This window comes from Myxocyprinus asiaticus, chromosome 22 (assembly GCF_019703515.2).
Source record: "Myxocyprinus asiaticus isolate MX2 ecotype Aquarium Trade chromosome 22, UBuf_Myxa_2, whole genome shotgun sequence".
Classification (NCBI taxonomy): Eukaryota; Metazoa; Chordata; class Actinopteri; order Cypriniformes; family Catostomidae; genus Myxocyprinus; species Myxocyprinus asiaticus.
The window spans coordinates 9,855,117-9,872,836 of NC_059365.1; the positions used below are offsets into that span (position 1 = coordinate 9,855,117).

The following is a 17,720-nucleotide window of genomic DNA, read 5'->3' on the forward strand; positions in this document are numbered from 1 at the left end:
TGCATGATCTCTCACTGAAAACATAAAAGTAATTACATCTGCAGTGAAGTCAATGCAATTTGCAGTCTATTAGCAAAATTTCATTGCCATGTAAAGTTGAACAGAGCATGATTAAAGACAAGTTAGTGGACCTTAACTTCTCGCCAAGTGGATTCGCTTTGAAATTGTGCAGCAATTAAAAGCTCTCGGATTGAAAACGATGCCAGGCTGCCGGTCGATGATTGGAAGTTGTTGTTTGGTATATAGATGTTTTTGTGTCTTGTCCTGAAAAGCACAGCAGCCTCAGAGTGGAATGTTTAAAACCATCTAATGATTAATGAGTGCAGAAACAAGTTCAAAGGAATTAAAAATTCAAGCGTAATATTTCTGAAATATGTTCTTTTTTTATTTTTGTGTAAAAAAATATATATATATATCTTAAATGCTTCTCAATCTTATGGTTGTATTTGGGCCAGCTGTTTACAGGTTGTTTTCGTAACCTCTTTCATTACAAAACGATTTGTACAAAAGTGTTTTAGATAGATAAAATGGATAACTTAGTTTCAGAATTCTAGAATTCTGCTGTTGCTCTGTGAGGTAGTGCTACAAGACTCCATCCAATTGCATGCACTATTTGATATTGGCTGATCGTTTAAAAACAGTTGATGATCAAGGCAGATTATGTCCTGTCATTCAAAAAGAGGCAGAAAAATGTGTCGGACATTTAGCCTATATATTTTTGTTGTGTGTGAAAGAAATTGTCTCTTGTGTAGAATTACTTCGAACTGAGTGACAGTGACAGCAGAGTTGCATCTTGTAAGCTTTGTACTGCTTAATTTTACGAGGTAGAACTACCGTTAAACGTTTAACACAAATAATTTGATTTCTCACCTTAAAGCTTGACACAGCAAAGAATATGACAAGTTTTTTTAAGCTAAAGCGGAGGCTGCTTTAACTGACAGCAGAATTCAGTTAATGTGAGTTAAGGAATTTCAAAAAATGAAGAAATCTTACCAATTTAATGTGAGACTGGCAGGAGACTATTCAAAATTCAGTGAATGTGAGTTAAGAATGTTAATGTGAGTTAGTAATGTGCTTTTTTGTTTCAGTGTTTTGTTTATAACTGAGACCAGTTACTCTGAAACATGAGACATAGATAATAAAGTTATTTAAATTTCTTTCGAAGGTGTGTAATTATTTATTAGTGATTTGAATCAAGGTAGCATAAAATAAAAAAAATAAATAAATAAAAAAAAAAGAACAACCAAAACTATCTGTATTTGAAAGATTTTTTAAATAATGGGAGAATGGTATCGGCACTGTTAAGTCCTCCCCTAGTCTAGGGTTGAGGAGGAGCAAATAAAAGAGTGAGAGATGAAAGTAAGGGGAGGGTAGGACGTAACAAGTGGGGGCTCGTCCTGGATAAAAGAAAGATGACCCTTCTTCTGAGAAACTTTGTATCGGTGAAGCCTTCGTTTATTTTTTGTTTGTTTCTTTGTTTATTTCATCAGTTTTTACAACATGTTCTGTTGTTCTGTTTCCTTTTTTCTTGTGTAACATACTTGATGTAAAACCATATGGAAGGCCAATCTTATGACAAATTGCCATCCAGAGCAACTCTAAGATAAACTATCTTAACTAAGATTAGATTTCAGTTCTAAAGCGCACCCAGTATGCTGTTAACTTCAGTCGCAGATCTGCAATTACATCGTAATTGTGGTAAATTCCTCTCAATATGAATGTGAAATATGGAACATGAAGAAGACATTAATTTGAAGTCGGTGCCCATTAAGGGATAATCGACATGCAGCTGCCATAATTTCCTCTCTGGATTAAACAGTCTGCCGAATGCAGTGTTGAATATAACTGCGCTCAGATCAGTTTTTACAGTTTGATGACATAGAAAATTGACATTTGTTTGGCAGGCTTCATTGCGCAGGGGTTAGTGGTTAGTCTCTGGTCTAATCCCCACTGCGACTGACAGTGTTCGTGTTGTTTGTGGACACTGATGTTACAGTGCACACCGACGTCTGTTTGCTAAATTGGGTCAAATTCTGGAAATGTGACAGCACGCCTCCTACAATATTCATGACATGACATTTCAAACAGCATACATGCTTTCTAATTGGCTGATGCAGTTAATCACAGATCCCTTGTATTGCTAGTTGAAAGAGCCGTGGAAAAAAGAAGATAGAGTGAATTAGAGGCAGTACAAGACAGTGTGACAAAGACAATTAAATAAATCAGGCTATTAAAAAATAATTACGCATAATATTTGTTAGAGATCACTGAGACGTTTTGATTCTTTCATGATTCACTGGAGGGAATCTTAAGAAGACGTTGCAGCTGTTGAATGGAAATGTAGTACTGTGTATATATACACAGTACTGTGCAAAAGTTTTAGGCTCTTAAGATGTTTCATAAAAACATTGGTCTTAAGATGGTGAAGATGGATATCTTCAGCTTTAGTGTGTCAATAGGAAAAATATATTTTAGACTCCCAAACATTACTTTTGCAAATAGAAAATATTAGAATAGAAGAACAGGGCACTCTGCAAGAGATGGCATTGCCCCCACAGAGCCCCCCACTGAACATCGAGTCAGTCTGGGATTACATGAAGAGACAGAAGCAATTGAGACAGCCTAAATAGATAAAAGAACTGTGGTGAATTCTCCAAGAAGCTTGGAACATCCTATCTGCCAACAACCAAGAAAAACTGTGTCCAGGTGTACCTAGGAGAACTGGGGCTGTTTTAAAGGAACAGGTGGCCACACCAAATATTGATTTAGCTTTTTTATGTTTATTGATGATGTTAATTGATAAATGAAAACTATTTATGGCATTATTTTTGAAGACATCCTCACTATGCAACATTTTTCACAAGTGCCTAAAACATTTGCACAGTACTGTATATATATATATATATATATATATATATATATATATATATATATATATATATACACACACAGTATATATATATATATATATATATATATATATATATATATATATATATATATATATATATATATACATACACATATATTCAGTGGCCTCAAAAAGTATTTGGACACTTAAGTCACACTTAAAAATGAATGAATTATAATGCATAAGAACCAAAATATAAAACCAACATGTTTTTTTTTTTTTTTTTTTTTTTTTTTTTTCAGAACTAACTTTCCTTTTCAGATCCATTTTTAGTAATGACTGTTAATCAGCTTGCCCAATGGTGATTTTTAGTGAAAGTATGAAGTCAGTTCCCCTTAAGTTCACACAGATTTCCTAGCATTCATGTGCCATTAACCAGAAAGTGTCCAAATTTCTTTTTTGTCCTAATTTTAAACAAAATATATTTTGTTTTAAACAATCAAACAAACTTCTTTTTAAAATGTTTTGTTTGAAAACTGCAGCTGTGCTATCATTGTTCGAAATAAAAACCACTTGGTTTGATATTTTGTTATACAGTGCATCCAGAAAGTATTCACAGCGCTTCACTTTTTCCACATTTTGTTATGTTACAGCCTTATTCCAAAATGGATTAAATTCATTATTTTCCTCAAAATTCTACAAACAATACCCCATAATGACAACGTGAAAGAAGTTTGTTTTAAATCTTTGCAAAATGAAAAAAATCACATGTACATAAGTATTCACAGCCTTTGCTCAATACTTTGTTGAAGCACCTTTGGCACCAATTACAGCCTCAAGTCTTTTTGAGTATGATGCTACAAGCTTGGCACACCTATTTTTGGGCAGTTTCTCCCATTCTTCTTTGCAGGACCTCTCAAGCTCCATCAGGTTGGATGGGGAGCGTCGATGCACAGCCATTTTCAGATCTCTCCAGAGATGTTCAATCGGGTTCAAGTCTGGGCTCTGGCTGGGCCACTCAAGGACATTCACAGAGTTGTCCCGGAGCCACTCCTTTGTTATCTTGGCTGTGTGCTTAGGGTCGTTGTCCTGTTGGAAGATGAACCTTCACCCCAGTCTGAGGTCCAGAGCGCTCTGGAGCAGGTTTTCATCAAGGATGTCTCTGTACATTGCTGCATTCATCTTTCCCTCGATCCTGACTAGTCTCCCAGTTCCTGCCGCTGAAAAACATCCCCACAGCATGATGCTGCCACCACCATACTTCACTGTAGGGATGGTATTGGCCAGGTGATGAGCGGTGCCTGGTTTCCTCCAGACATGACGCTTGCCATTCAGGCCAAAGAGTTCAATCTTTGTTTCATCAGACCAGAGAATTTTGTTTCTCATGGTCTGAGAGTCCTTCAGGTGCCTTTTGGCAAACTCCAGGCTGGCTGTCATGTGCCTTTTACTAAGGAGTGGCTTCCGTTTGGCCACTCTACCATACAGGCCTGATTGGTGGAGTGCTGCAGAGATGGTTGTTCTTCTGGAAGGTTCTCCTTTCTCCACAGAGAAATGCTGGAGCTCTGTCAGAGTGACCATTGGGTTCTTGGTCACCTCCCTGACTAAGGCCCTTCTCCCCCGATCGCTCAGTTTGGCCGGGCTGCCAGCTCTATTAAGAGTCCTGGTGGTTCCAAACTTCTTCCGTTTACGGATGATGGAGGCCACTGTGCTCACTGGGACCTTCAATGCTGCAGAAATTTTTCTGTACCCTTCCTGTGCCTCGATACAATCCTGTCTCGTAGGTCTACAGACAATTCCTTGGACTTCATGGCTTGGTTTGTGCTCTGACATGCACTGTTAACTGTGGGACCTTATATAGACAGGTGTGTGCCTTTCCAAATCATGTCCAATCAACTGAATTTACCACAGGTGGACTCCAATCAAGTTGTTGAAACATCTCAAGAATGATCAGTGGAAACAGGATGCACCTGAGCTCAATTTTGAGTGTCACGGCAAAGACTCTGAATACTTTTGTACATGTGATTTTTTTTGTTTTTGTTTTTTATTTTTAATAAATTTGCAAAGATTTCAAACAAACTTCTTTCACGTTGTCATTATGGGGTATTGTTTGTAGAATTTTGAGGAAAATAATGAAATTAATCCATTTTGGAATAAGGCTGTAACATAACAAAATGTGGAAAAAGTGAAGGGCTGTGAATACTTTCCGGATGCACTGTATATGCAAAATACATATTTAAGTGTGGCTTAAGTATTTGCTATTAACACATTGCAAGTAACGCAAATGAGCATCTGTGTGTTGTAATAATTAAATTGGCTGCTTTATGTATAAATCATACCTAAATAGTAAATAGTCTCATCACTGGATTTCAGCAGGCAGTCTCAGTGCCTTTTAGACACTGAGTAACAGACTCTGGTCTATTACAAATCAGTTCTGCCCTGAAGAAAGAGCACCCTCGAACGTTAGCGACAATGGTGGATTTGAAAAGGTGAAGTGTGTTTTTGCCTCCATTGTGCAGCCAGAGCCTGTGCTATCCCACTGAGCTGCTACTAATGTGAGCACAAACAATGGGCTCCTTGAGGAAATGGAAAGAGTCCTGGGGGGGAAGTGGTGTCAGTGGCCGGGTTGATAACCTGGCACCTAGCAATTACTGTCAGCAATGTTCATTAATCTGAGAGAGTTCTTTGCAGCTGCCACTGCTGTCTCTCCATCCTGAAGACAACACTCTGGCCTATGTGGTCATTTCAACTAGTTGCTGGGAATGCTAAATTTGAACCCTTGTGGAACTGAGTTCTCAGTGCTTATGAGGGTAAATATGTGTGTTACTGAGCAGTGTTTTTTGTGTCTAACACCATGGGTCCTGTTTCCATATTTGTATTTTCGTAATAATGGCTATTGCGTTAGGAACAGGACTATGCGCTACATCTTATCCTATTCTCGTGAGAGAACTAAATCTAAGTGTAATTAGATTTGCGCGAGTTACCTGGGTTACCATAGCCTTTCTGTCAGTTCGAACCAGTCTGGCCATTCTCCGGTGACCTCTTTCATCAACAAGGTGTTTTTCCACAGAACTGCCGCTCACTGGTTGTTTTTTGTTTTTCGCACCATTCTCTATACACTCTAGAGACTGTTGTGTGTGAAAATCCCAGGAGATTAGCAGTTACAGAAATGCTCAAACCAGCCTGTCTGGCACCAACAATAATGGTCTTAATGGCCACGGTCTAAATCACTGAGATCACATTTTCTTTTCCCATTCTGATGGTTGATATGATCATTAACTGATGCTCCTGTCCCATATCTGCATGATTTTATATATTACACTGTTGCCACTGGATTGGTTGATTAGATAATCACTTGAATGAGTAAATGTACACTGGAAGCTCCTGTCACCAAGACAAATTCCTTGTATGTGTAAGCATACTTTGCAATAAAGCTGATTCTGATTCTGATGTACAGGTGTACCTAATAAAGTGGCCGGTGAGTGTATATATATATATATATATATATATATATATATATATATATATATATATATATATATATATATATACATAGTATATATGAATTTTATCATTATTATTGTTATTTTTTTTGGAGAATACTTGTTTTAAACAAATGTCAAGGAGAAAAAGTTAAAAATTCAGTATTTCTGACAGAGCTTAGTTTTCCCCTCAGGCTAGACTGTCCCCCTCCAACAACACCCAGAATTCTTCTGATGAATGGCCGCTATCTTTCTCGCATCAATTTTGTCCCAGTGCTGAGAAATCAAAAAAATAAATGAGGAAATCTCCACCTCCTCTGTCACTGCCATAATGCCAGGGATAAGCAGCTCCATATAATTACAATCCTCCAAAATAATTGTAACAAGAGGCTAAACGCTTAGCTGTACTTTTAATTAGCCAGTGCTTCAAATTAATAATTGCCGCTTAAATCAGAAATCAGGCCCACTGTTGTGGCGGCTGCTTCATTCTAATAACAGTGGCACTCATTGGCTGTTTATTACATTATTTCTCTATGGGAGACTTTTACTAGGGGCTACATGCTGAGGAAGAGGTGGATGAGGGGCGAGGGGAGGGAGAGAGGGAGAGAGAGAGAGACAGGCGGTCTATTTGGTTATCTTTCAAATGCAGCAAAGCTCAGCTAAGATTAAATTTATTCGGTTTACCATGGATATCGCTGTTAATTTTCACCCCCTAATTTTCCGATGCTGTTTGGAAGAGGCAAGGGAGAGGTGGTGTATGGGAATATTATAGGAATGAATGGAAGGGAAAAAATGGCAATGCCACATATTCCAAAACATAATCATCAACAACACCAATAACATAGCCATTAAAAAAGCCTAGGCCATGCAGAGTTTTCAACACATGGATAAGATTTAACATACGGCCAGGACACATTTTTGGTAACACCTTTTTGTGAAGTCAGCATATGTAATGCATTCTAAATATAATCTTAATAATGCATTCAGAATGCCTTTCGATACACATTATAATCAGTTGTATCATCTCATAAATAACTATGTAACCACAACTAGATTTTGTCATTTTTTGAAGAAAATATTAATGGTTCTTGCTTGTGCAAAAGTCACTGCCACCGATGCTGGGGTGTTGTGGGTGGTTGCAAGGTATGGATGGGTGGTATGTTGCTACATGATTGCTATGGTGTTTCTGGGGGTTTGCTAGGTGGTTGGTGCTCTGGTGGTTGCTTGGTGGTCAAAAGCCAAAAGGGTCCACCCATGGTATTTTGGTCCATGGATATTGCTTGGGTCCCTCCTTCAATGTAAGTCTATGGGATTTATTTATTTATTTATTTATTTATTGCTGATTAATAGTTCACCAGGCAGAAGAATATACAATATATGCAGGTTTTAAAGGTTTTACAGGTTTGTGAACAGTCCTATCCACACTATCAGGAGAGAACACACACATATGTCTGTACAACTTCTTGTCTTTACACTGTTAACTTGTCTTGCACTGTAGAAGCCAAAACTAGGGGTAAGGGTGGGTGATATACCGGTATACATGATAAACCAATAGAAATTTGGCAACCGGTATACTTTTTGGATTATCATCTGTATCACGGTAACCCAAAATCGCTACCGTGATACAAGAATTGTGCACCTCATTCTATTCACGTCACACGTACGCGGTACACATTCTGTCTGAGAAATGGAGGGGGAAGGCGGGGCGGCTTCATGTGAGACTGAGAGAACTGAAGAAATAGGGTTTTTCAGGTATTGACAATGTTTCAGCGGCCGCTCAAGCGAAATTTCGGAAGCCACCGAAGCAAATTCTATGACATTCTTCAGGCGTTCTGAATATGCTTCTCATCTCACACACACAGCTGTGTATCATGTGATTGTCACACGTGAGTCCACTCCAGCAGGCTTCCAGATTGTGCTCCACAGACAGGAGAACGCAGAGCGTGTCATCACTGGTGCTACTCAGTCCGGTTTCTCTCTGTCATGGCACAAACCTCAAAACTTGCATGACCCATTTGAATTCTACTGAGTTCTGAGGGTTTTTTTTTACCTTAAAGAGATATGGAGGAAGTCAAACATCTTAAACGGTGAGAGAGCCTGACATTCTAACCAACACTGACAAGGAAAACAGCTAAAACAATGTCATGCGCCAATAATTGTTTCATCTGTCATGCAGGTTTTTTAAACTACACATCATCACTTTTAATAAAACTTAGTTTGAATGATGTTGGATATTAGAAAACAACCCGACTTTGCTTTCATATATTCAAATATTGTCTACAGAGATGACTTAAAAGAGCTAAATTAAGTGTTTTTTATCAAGGATAGGAAAGGCATTTTTTACTCATGAATAAGATTAATTATTTCCTTCGTTGCATTGCTTATAGAAGATGTCAAGTTTCTTGAGGAAAGTTTTATAGTAATAATACTAGTCAACACCATCAGACTGAAATGTCAAATTTAGCATTGTGGTAAGGTAGATTACCACTTTTTGAACCAATTCCTTTTTTTAAACTGACTATGTTTGTCAAGTTCCAAATAAAGAGAAAATGATTCATGAGTATTTGATTCAGTTGCTGGATTTAACAACAAATAGGCATTACAATATATTTATTTAATTTATAAACCATTTTGATTTAAAATAAATAAATAAATTTATTGTGATATATATCGTTATTGTGATATAAAATTAGTGATATCGTGGTATAAGGTTTTGGTCATATCGCCCACCCCTAAGTAGGGGTTAATTGGACCTCATCATTCTTTCTTTAGATTCTTAATGGACAAAGCCAACACATCACTGCCCAACACAGTGCTCTGCGTTTGGAGGCTAATGTAGTGTCAGGGGACCCAAGAGCCTCGAAGGCTCCGCCACTGACAGCTGTAAATTTGATTATCGTGCTGTCAGGTGGCTATGTCAGGTGTGCCCAGTGCTGTGACATAAAGATAACCGACATCTTGCTGTCACTGCGGCCAGGGAAGGGCCGTCACTCTCTCGTAACTGTACTTATTTCCACTTTTCTATGTCGCTTATTTCTTCCTCGACCCCGCTCGGAAGAAGCACCTGTCACCCCCCGACCAGGCCTCGTTTTTCTCATGCCGTTTCACCTCCTGGCTTCTGGAATGATTTGGTGATGGACTAAATGCTGTGGTGGAAGCCGCGGGACCTCGAGATGTGCTTCGAAGGGAAGCAAAAGCCAAGTGAAGACGGACTGATTCCAACTCTCTGGAATGCCGTGCTATCCATCACTTCCTAAAGCTGGATGACTCACTGTTGCTCTGGGAAGTGTCCTATTAGCAGGGGTTGATGAAATGTGTTTGAGGTATCTCAGGTCTTAGTAGTGTTCACATTAGATGTAAGCAACGATTCCATGACCAAAAAGTCAAAATAATAGTCATTTGAAATGGTAAATTGTAAGAGAAAAGTGATGAGGTGGCATCGCTAATTGTTATGATTTTACAATAAATAACATAGTTGAATCATGGTTAATTTTCATAAGGGATTGATAAAATAATTCCTTGGTGGGTACTCCCAAAAACATTGTCTCAACCACTAGTGTGAGTTTGGGGTGGGACTGTCTGTTAATCCGACAGGGGAAGTGTTAGAGAAATCAGTCAATATTTTTACAATTCCGTTGGGTGCCACTAGTGGTGCCCAAATTACACACTTCACCTTTTATTGAAGGACAAAAGAGTCACTCAGAGAGCGATGCTTGTATTTTCATTGGTGAAATCATTTACTCCACACGCTGAATTTGGGATTGTCAGTCACCGCGGTATGACATCTGCCTTTGTTTAAAACAAGCTTGAATTTTCTGTAACTATCCCCAACACTGATTGCCATGTGAGGTCCTTCAAATCTAAATAAACTCGCCCCGAGGCTGCTGTCCCTCTTACAGCATTTCAAACAGAGCTGCCTCTTCCTGGCAGTCTCCTGTCTGTTCCAGCAAAGCATCTGTACACCAATCCAGTTACTTTATCTCCTCTGCCACGCTCTCCTCATCTGCTTAGTGTAAGCTAGGGCCTATTAGGCAGATAAGGGCTTCCCTTGAATCTCGTACAGGCAGGGCTTTTTTGCCATTGATTTCTTGCATGCCAACTGAAATCACGCTCTTACCCTTTGTCATTCTTTCTCATTTTCCCCGCAGTCATTATGAGCAGGATCGCTCAGCACTGAAGAAGAAGGAATGGGAGAGAAGGACGCAGGAAGTGCAGCAAGATGAAGACTTGTTCTCGACTGGCTTTAATCTGTTTGGCGAGCCATACAAGGTAAGGGGGCTGACAAGAGGGCCAATCAGAGCATCTGAAACAACATTCATAACTTATTTTACTGCTGTATTACAAAGTAATTCTAAGTGACATTTTATATGTAAATATTCATTGAGAAAATTTCCAATGGGTGGGGCTTGATTTTAGCCATCAGGAGTTGATTGGATCATAAAAAGTGGGCGTACCAGTCAGTTGTAGAGAGGATGAACATTTTGTCCCAGGAATTAAGCCATACTGATAAGAGAGTTAACCAGCTGGAAACCGTCACGGAGCCTAAAGGTCAAGTTCATCTTTTCGAGCATTCTTGACATATCCTGAACTCTGACATAAAGTAATTTCAGAGCTGGAGCAAGTTACTCAATTTTGAAGAAAGATTACAAATAAAAAAACATTTTTCTTTGGAATAGCATGCATTGATTATGCTCAACAAGATTAATAACATGTATAAAGAAAGTAAATAGGAATCATTTTAATTTAATGTTGACTTTTGAACATCTAAGGCTCCTTCACACATGATGTGCTATTGTGTTCAAAAACAACAAGACTAAAACTGAATGAAAAAAAAAAAAAGTTTTTAATTTGACATGCCACCTTAAAAATGTGGCACTCATAACACTTAAAAACAGTAAGATGTGTCACATCAGTCAAAGATGCCCATCACTGCAATTAAAAACACATCTTGTGTGAACGGCTCCTAATGTAAAAAAAAAAAAAAAAAAAAAAAAACCTGCAGTGTAAAAATGTGGTAACATCTACAGTAAACTAGTTTTATTTAATTTGAACATCTTATTTAATGACTACATTTACCTGAAAAATTATTTTGCACCATTGAAAGTAATTTCTATGCATTAGATCAAGTAGAAATTGGCCCTTGAGGTAACAATTGCAGGTTGCCACTTTTTTCAGTGTGTTGAGATGCTCTAAACTCTCACCAAGCACTTTCTTAGATGTCATCACTCTACAAACATCACTTTCATTGCATCAATAAGTGGCAAGGTCACCCTTCCTATTTAGGTAGCTTGTCTCTTTCCTTAGCTAGCTGTTAGGAGAGGATGAGACAGACCATCTCAGAGAGAGTGAAGCATTGTCATTACATAGGGCTCGAGGTCATCAGGGGTCAAGAGAGCAGGATCAAATCTCCCAATGCCTCTGCATTCAGACTGCATTCAGAGTGGAAAAACTACCTCTTAGCACTAAGCCTCATTATATCTCTAAAGTCTGGATGAGATTGTTTTACTTTCATTCCCACCATTTACTCATGCCTTAAAGATGAATTGTAATTTCTGTGCCACTAGCAACACCAAAAAGGTGACAAAATAATTATCGTTTTTAAAAAGGTTTCAGGAACACCCCCCGTCTTCCATTGGTCAAGAAAAAAAACAATGGTGTCGCCCTGAAAACACAGCATTGGTCAGGGGCGTACTGGGAAGAAAATTCGGCTTGGGTTCCTGTCCTTTTCTGCATATCACTGCCCCCTTCCACATATCGCGTTACCATTTTGTGGCACATTCTGCATAATGCAGTGGTCCATGCGGCCCATGCGGCCCCATTTCTCCAAAAGTCCCGGTTCTCCCAATGGTCAGTCCGCGCCTGGCATTGGTTGAGCTTATGTTGCTGGGTCAGGCTTGTCTTGACACTTATTCAAACAGTGCAATGCATTTACATTTTGGGGAAATCAACCTGCAAATGGCTTACTTACATACAGTGTAGTTGTCTTTGTATATAATAAAGCTGGGATAGAAGAAAGTACTTTAACATCATATAAATTACACACATAGAATGGTTCCATCTGTGTCGTTTAGGTGATACTGTGATGTAAATAGCTATGACGAAATGTGTTGTGCCAGGTTATGACAACATTGAATGGCTTTGGATTTAATCCAGCAAAGATGAATTTTCTTTTAATATCACTTTCTTTTTTCTTTTTTTTTTTTTTTTTGGAATTACAGCATCGCTTATAGAGTGGTTTTAGAGTTTGGCAGTTAAATGGCCACAACATTTTGCACATATGGAACGCACAAGCTTGATTGAGTGGAATACGCAACATACTCTTGGGTGTAATATAACATGTCAACTTGTATATTTTATTTCTGTCAAAGTATCTGAGATAATTGATGCAGATATGAAAAAATTATTTGTGTTGAGCTTGTGTTTCACAATTAACCATTTGGGAACATCTGAGTTTAGTTTACTAGAAGAGCTAATTCCATCATAAATGGTATTCAAACATGATGGCGTGTCTATAAACTGTAACTTTGAAGCACTTAATGCCGTTTTGTAGAAGAAGCCTGGAATTTGTCTTGTGACTTCCCACAGAGCAGCAGTTGAAGAAAGATGTACTGTAATGTTGCCTTTTTTGCCTTCTTTTCTGAAGACTAATTACAGTCCTCCTAAGACAAGGCGCACTCTTTCCCCTCCTTTTAGTTTTTAATTTTATTTTTTTTTCTCCTTAAAGGCATAGTTCACCCTCCCCACCAAAAAATAAAAAAAAAATATTTCTAAATGTATTCACCCTCATACTGTTTCAAACATGTATGACAAACATGTTCCATGGAACACAAAACGAGATTCTAGGCAGAATAACAGCCTCAGTTGCAATTCACTTTCATTGAATTGAAAAAAGGTGAAAATGAAAGTGAATAGTGACTGAGATTAACAGTCTGCCTAACAACATTTTGTGAAAAGATGAAAATCATTCAGGTTTGGAGCAATATAAGGGTTGAGTAAATGATGGCAGAATTTTCATTTTTGGGTGAACTATCCCTTTAACATCTGCTCTGCAGATTCTCTCTCTTTCTCTCTCTAATCAGCACTACACATGCCATTTATATTCATCTGGGTCTTGCTCTTAGACTCTGAAATTAGTCGCCTGAACATCAGAGCTCTCCACTTAAAAAACAACTTCAACCTAAGATGTATAAAGCTAAAACTGGGTCGCTGTTGACGTCAACCAGGCACTGTCTGCAGTGAGTTTTTACTCACTTTCAACATGATGATCACTAGTTTCTGAAATATTTTTAAGGTGATATCAGGTAATGGGTAAATTTCACTCCATGCTTTTGTTACTTCTGTTGCCGTATTTAATAAAAATGGTCCCAAAGCAGCTTTACAGGGTGTCAAAATGAAATCCCCAGTGAGCAAGCACAAGGTGTTTGTGGTAATGAAAAACTTCCTGGAAGCAAAGGAGATCGGGCTCCAAGGTGAACCTGTCATTTCATGGCCATTTGGGAAAAATGACTTTCATGACATTTTATGTAATAATTTTATAATTTGTCCAAGTAGGGTAGTCCACACCAAAAATGAAAATTATGTCATTATTTAACTTACTTTCTTCTGTGGAACACCAAAAGAGATGTATAGCAAAATGGCAAAGTTGCTCACTTCTATACAATGAAAGTTGATGGGGACCAAGGGTTGTCTAGCTCCAAAAAGAACACCATGAAAGTATTGTAGAGGTAGTTCATACAACTTGTGGGCTATATTTAGAGTCTTCTGAAGCCATTTTATAGCTTCGTGTAAAGAACAAATTGAAATTTAGGTTGTTATTCACTGAAATTCTTTTTCATTTTTGGGTGAATTATCCCTTTAATGTGCTGAACTTCACCTGTTATTGCTCTGAAACCTGTGTGAAATTGAGGGGTACTGACTTTACACATCAACTAAAAATCACCTTGAGACCATTTGGATAAAAATAATTTCAAAAATGTCTCAGAAAAGTTATGTTATGTTCTAAAAAATAAAAAAAAAAAAGGGTCTAGCATAATTTCTTTGCAGATGCCGCTTGGTTTGATATTTTGTTGTCTAATGCAGTGCCATTCATTCATACTTACTGTAAGTAGAGCTTAAGTATCCAAATACTTATTGGAGCCACTGTACATGTATACTTCACTAAAAACGTGATAAATGTGGATTCAGACCATTTCTGAGTGAGTTTGCATGGAGAATGTAATTGTTGGTGGCCCACAGGAATGTGCTGTCCCAGCATTCCTCACCGCAGCTGTGCAGTTGCATCACTCTGAATGATGTGCTGTGCTTTGAAGCTGAATCCATTCAGTGAGCCACACTGTGTCCTGTCAAACGTGAGAGGGATTTGGAGCTCAAAGCGTGCGCTGAACCACAGCACAATGAAGGATCCAGACAGCCGCTCCATAAGAGCATCTTATCACTGAAGACACTCCAGCATCTAAAATATGCAAATATGATTCTGCTCTTTAAATGTGAACAAAAGGTCAAATATTAGGCATTTAGCTAAAAAAAAAAAAAGTAAATAGTTATTGGGTGTTTATTCAACTACTGACACTTTTATGTCCAATGATTGATTTGTATTAAAACTAACAGATTTAAACTTTTATTATTATTATTTTGTTAGATGGTCACATTAAAACACTTTTTTTTCCTCATGCCTTCATGAAACTATGAAACTACAATGCAAAGATGTCATTTTCGAAAAGCTCAATTTTCACTGGAGAAAAATGCTGTCTCAGTGTGGATGGAAGGCCAAAACTAACCAAAAATAATGCATTCTCAAATGAAAACGTATTAGTTTGAACGTGGCCTCAGATGGTATCGCTAGTTATGCAATTAGTGTGATAAAATCAGTGATTTACTGGCATTACAGTGTTTACCAGATTATGTTGTCATGACAACAAAGTTGTAATATTGGATATAACTTTACACAGATAAGGTTAGTGAGCGATTTTATCACACTAAAATTATGTTAACACATACAGTATTATATTTGGATCTTGTGGCTATAATTTTGTGTTTTAACATTTATGGACTGGCCACATTCACTTCCATTGCAAGTGCCTTACTATAACCATATATATATATATATATATATATATATATATATATATATTATTATTATTATTATTATTATTATTATTTTATTATTATTATTTTTCTTGGTAATCAACATGTCACAAACGCTGTTGATTGAGCTTAACATGTTTTAAAGAGTCCCCAGTGTGTGTCTAGACAACCACAAAATATGGTAAAAGACCATCCCCTCATTTCTTTCCTTTCCTCATCAATAAAAAAAACAGTGTCTCCAAACGAGCCATTCAGGTTTGCAGCCCTTTATGACGTCAAAAGGGGAAAGGTATCGCCCACGGCTGGTGAAGAGATCCGCCTGAGTAGCTTAGATCCACCCTCATTAAAACCTGAGCGAGCAGCGCACAGTCTGCCATATTTATCTCTTCGCTAGAGCCGCTTGTGCTGACTTGGACTGCTTCATCAATGATGGTCAACACAAGGCTGGATTTGCCTCAAAGCTAAGGATCAAGGATGGATCAATACCAACTCTCCGTGACCCAACTTCAGATTTGCAAGTCATAAGTTTCGCACTTTATACTTTTTTAATGTTTGCAATTTGGCTTACGGAATTTGCTTTTTGCACGTTGTGCGAAAAACGCTTGTTGTGAAAACATTGTGCTTTGTGTTACATAGCGACTAGTTTGATTATCCTCTGTTTGATCAGGGAAGGTTAACAACAATTGAAGTGTGTGTTAAAAATTTGTGGTTATCCTCTGTTTTATAAGGGAAGGTTAACAACAGTTATGGATAGTGTTAACAATTTAATATTATTTTTCTTCTTATTCATTTGAATCATTTTTAATTTTTTTTCAAATTCTTTTATTACTTTTTATTCTTATTTTATGTTCTTAATTGTTTTTTTAATTTTTTTATGTATCTTGTATTTTCTAAAAATGTATATGTAAAGCACTTTGAATTGCCATTGTGTATGAAAGGTGCTATATAAATAAACTTGCCTTGCCTAGCCTAGTCCCTAACTACCTTATAACATAACAGTGAAGCTGTAGCTCTGTTTCGGTTATGATATAAACTGACTGGCGTCCTCCACAGTCCCACTTGATTGGTCATGCAATGAAGATTTTCCGTGTAATAAAACCGGTCATTATTTCAAAAACGATTATGAAACGATAGTGGTATTTTTGATTACTATAGATGTTTATCATATTTCATAACTTGACCTTTGTTATGCACAATACAGTAAGATGATTGACTTAGTGTGTTCTCCATGTTATTTATAATTTCTTAACTGTTTAAGTTCTCCTGCATTGTTGTCGCCGGGGTATCCATGGCACCAGCAGGAAAGGCACAGCCCATTTCCAGAAAGGGGTGTGGGGAGTAGCAGCTCCTTTGCATTTAAAGCTACAGACACTAAAATAGCCCGTTTGGAACAGGGCTACAAAACAGGGGTATAAAGGCATGGTAGCATAAACGATCTGTGAGGTATTTTGAGCTGAAACTTGACAGACACATTCTGGGGACACCTGAGACTTATATTACATTGTGTAAAAAGGGGCATAATATGTCCCCTTTAAACCCAGAATATTCCTTTAACAATGGACAGTGGACATACATGCATTACATGAGAAATTTTTGTCATGAACAACAGTCATTTCCACCACATCTCAAATGGCAATTAAGTTTGTGGTGGAAATTATTATTATTATTATTATTTTTATCCCCTTTTCTCCCAATTTGGAATGCACAATTCCCACTACTTAGTATGTCCTTGTGGTGGAGTGGTTACTCACCTCAGTCCGGGTGGCAGAGGACAAGTCTCAGTTGCCTCCGCTTCTGAGATCATTAATCCACGCATCTTATCACGTGGCTCATTGTGCATGACACCACGGAGACTCCGCATGTGGTGGCTCATGTTTCTCTCCGCGATCCACGCACAACTTACCACACGCCCCATTGAGAGTGAGAACTACTAATCGTGACCACGAGGAGGTTACCCCATGTGACTCTACCCTCTCTAGCAACCGGGCCAAATTGGTTGCTTAGAAGAGCTGGCTGGAGTCACACACCCTGGATTCGAACTCGTGACTCCAGGGATGGTAGTAAGCGTCAATACTCGCTGAGCTACCCAGGCCCCCAAGGAAATTAAATAGTAATCATTTTTTTTATTAAAATGGCAGAAGCCTTTTGTTTGTTTGTTTGTTTGTTTGTTTGTTTGTTTAATTAAAAAAGGAACGAGTCAAAACAATTTTTTTTTTTACATTTAAAAACTTTCCTTTAATTGACAAACTTGTGAGAGTCTGTCAGTGAAAGTCCACACGGTCAAAAGTACCCCATAGTTGACAAAA

At 37.9% G+C, this 17,720-nt stretch overlaps 1 protein-coding gene across 1 annotated transcript in view; it reads left to right on the top strand.

The window, feature by feature from the left end:
• The window catches only part of LOC127412578 (AF4/FMR2 family member 2-like), a 282,293-nt gene that overhangs the window by 63,848 nt on the left and 200,725 nt on the right, over positions 1 to 17,720 (top strand). The window contains exon 2 of the mRNA XM_051649043.1: positions 10,479 to 10,599. Within this exon, the coding sequence (XP_051505003.1) occupies positions 10,479 to 10,599 (121 nt within the window). The remainder of the gene's footprint in view (positions 1 to 10,478; positions 10,600 to 17,720) is intronic.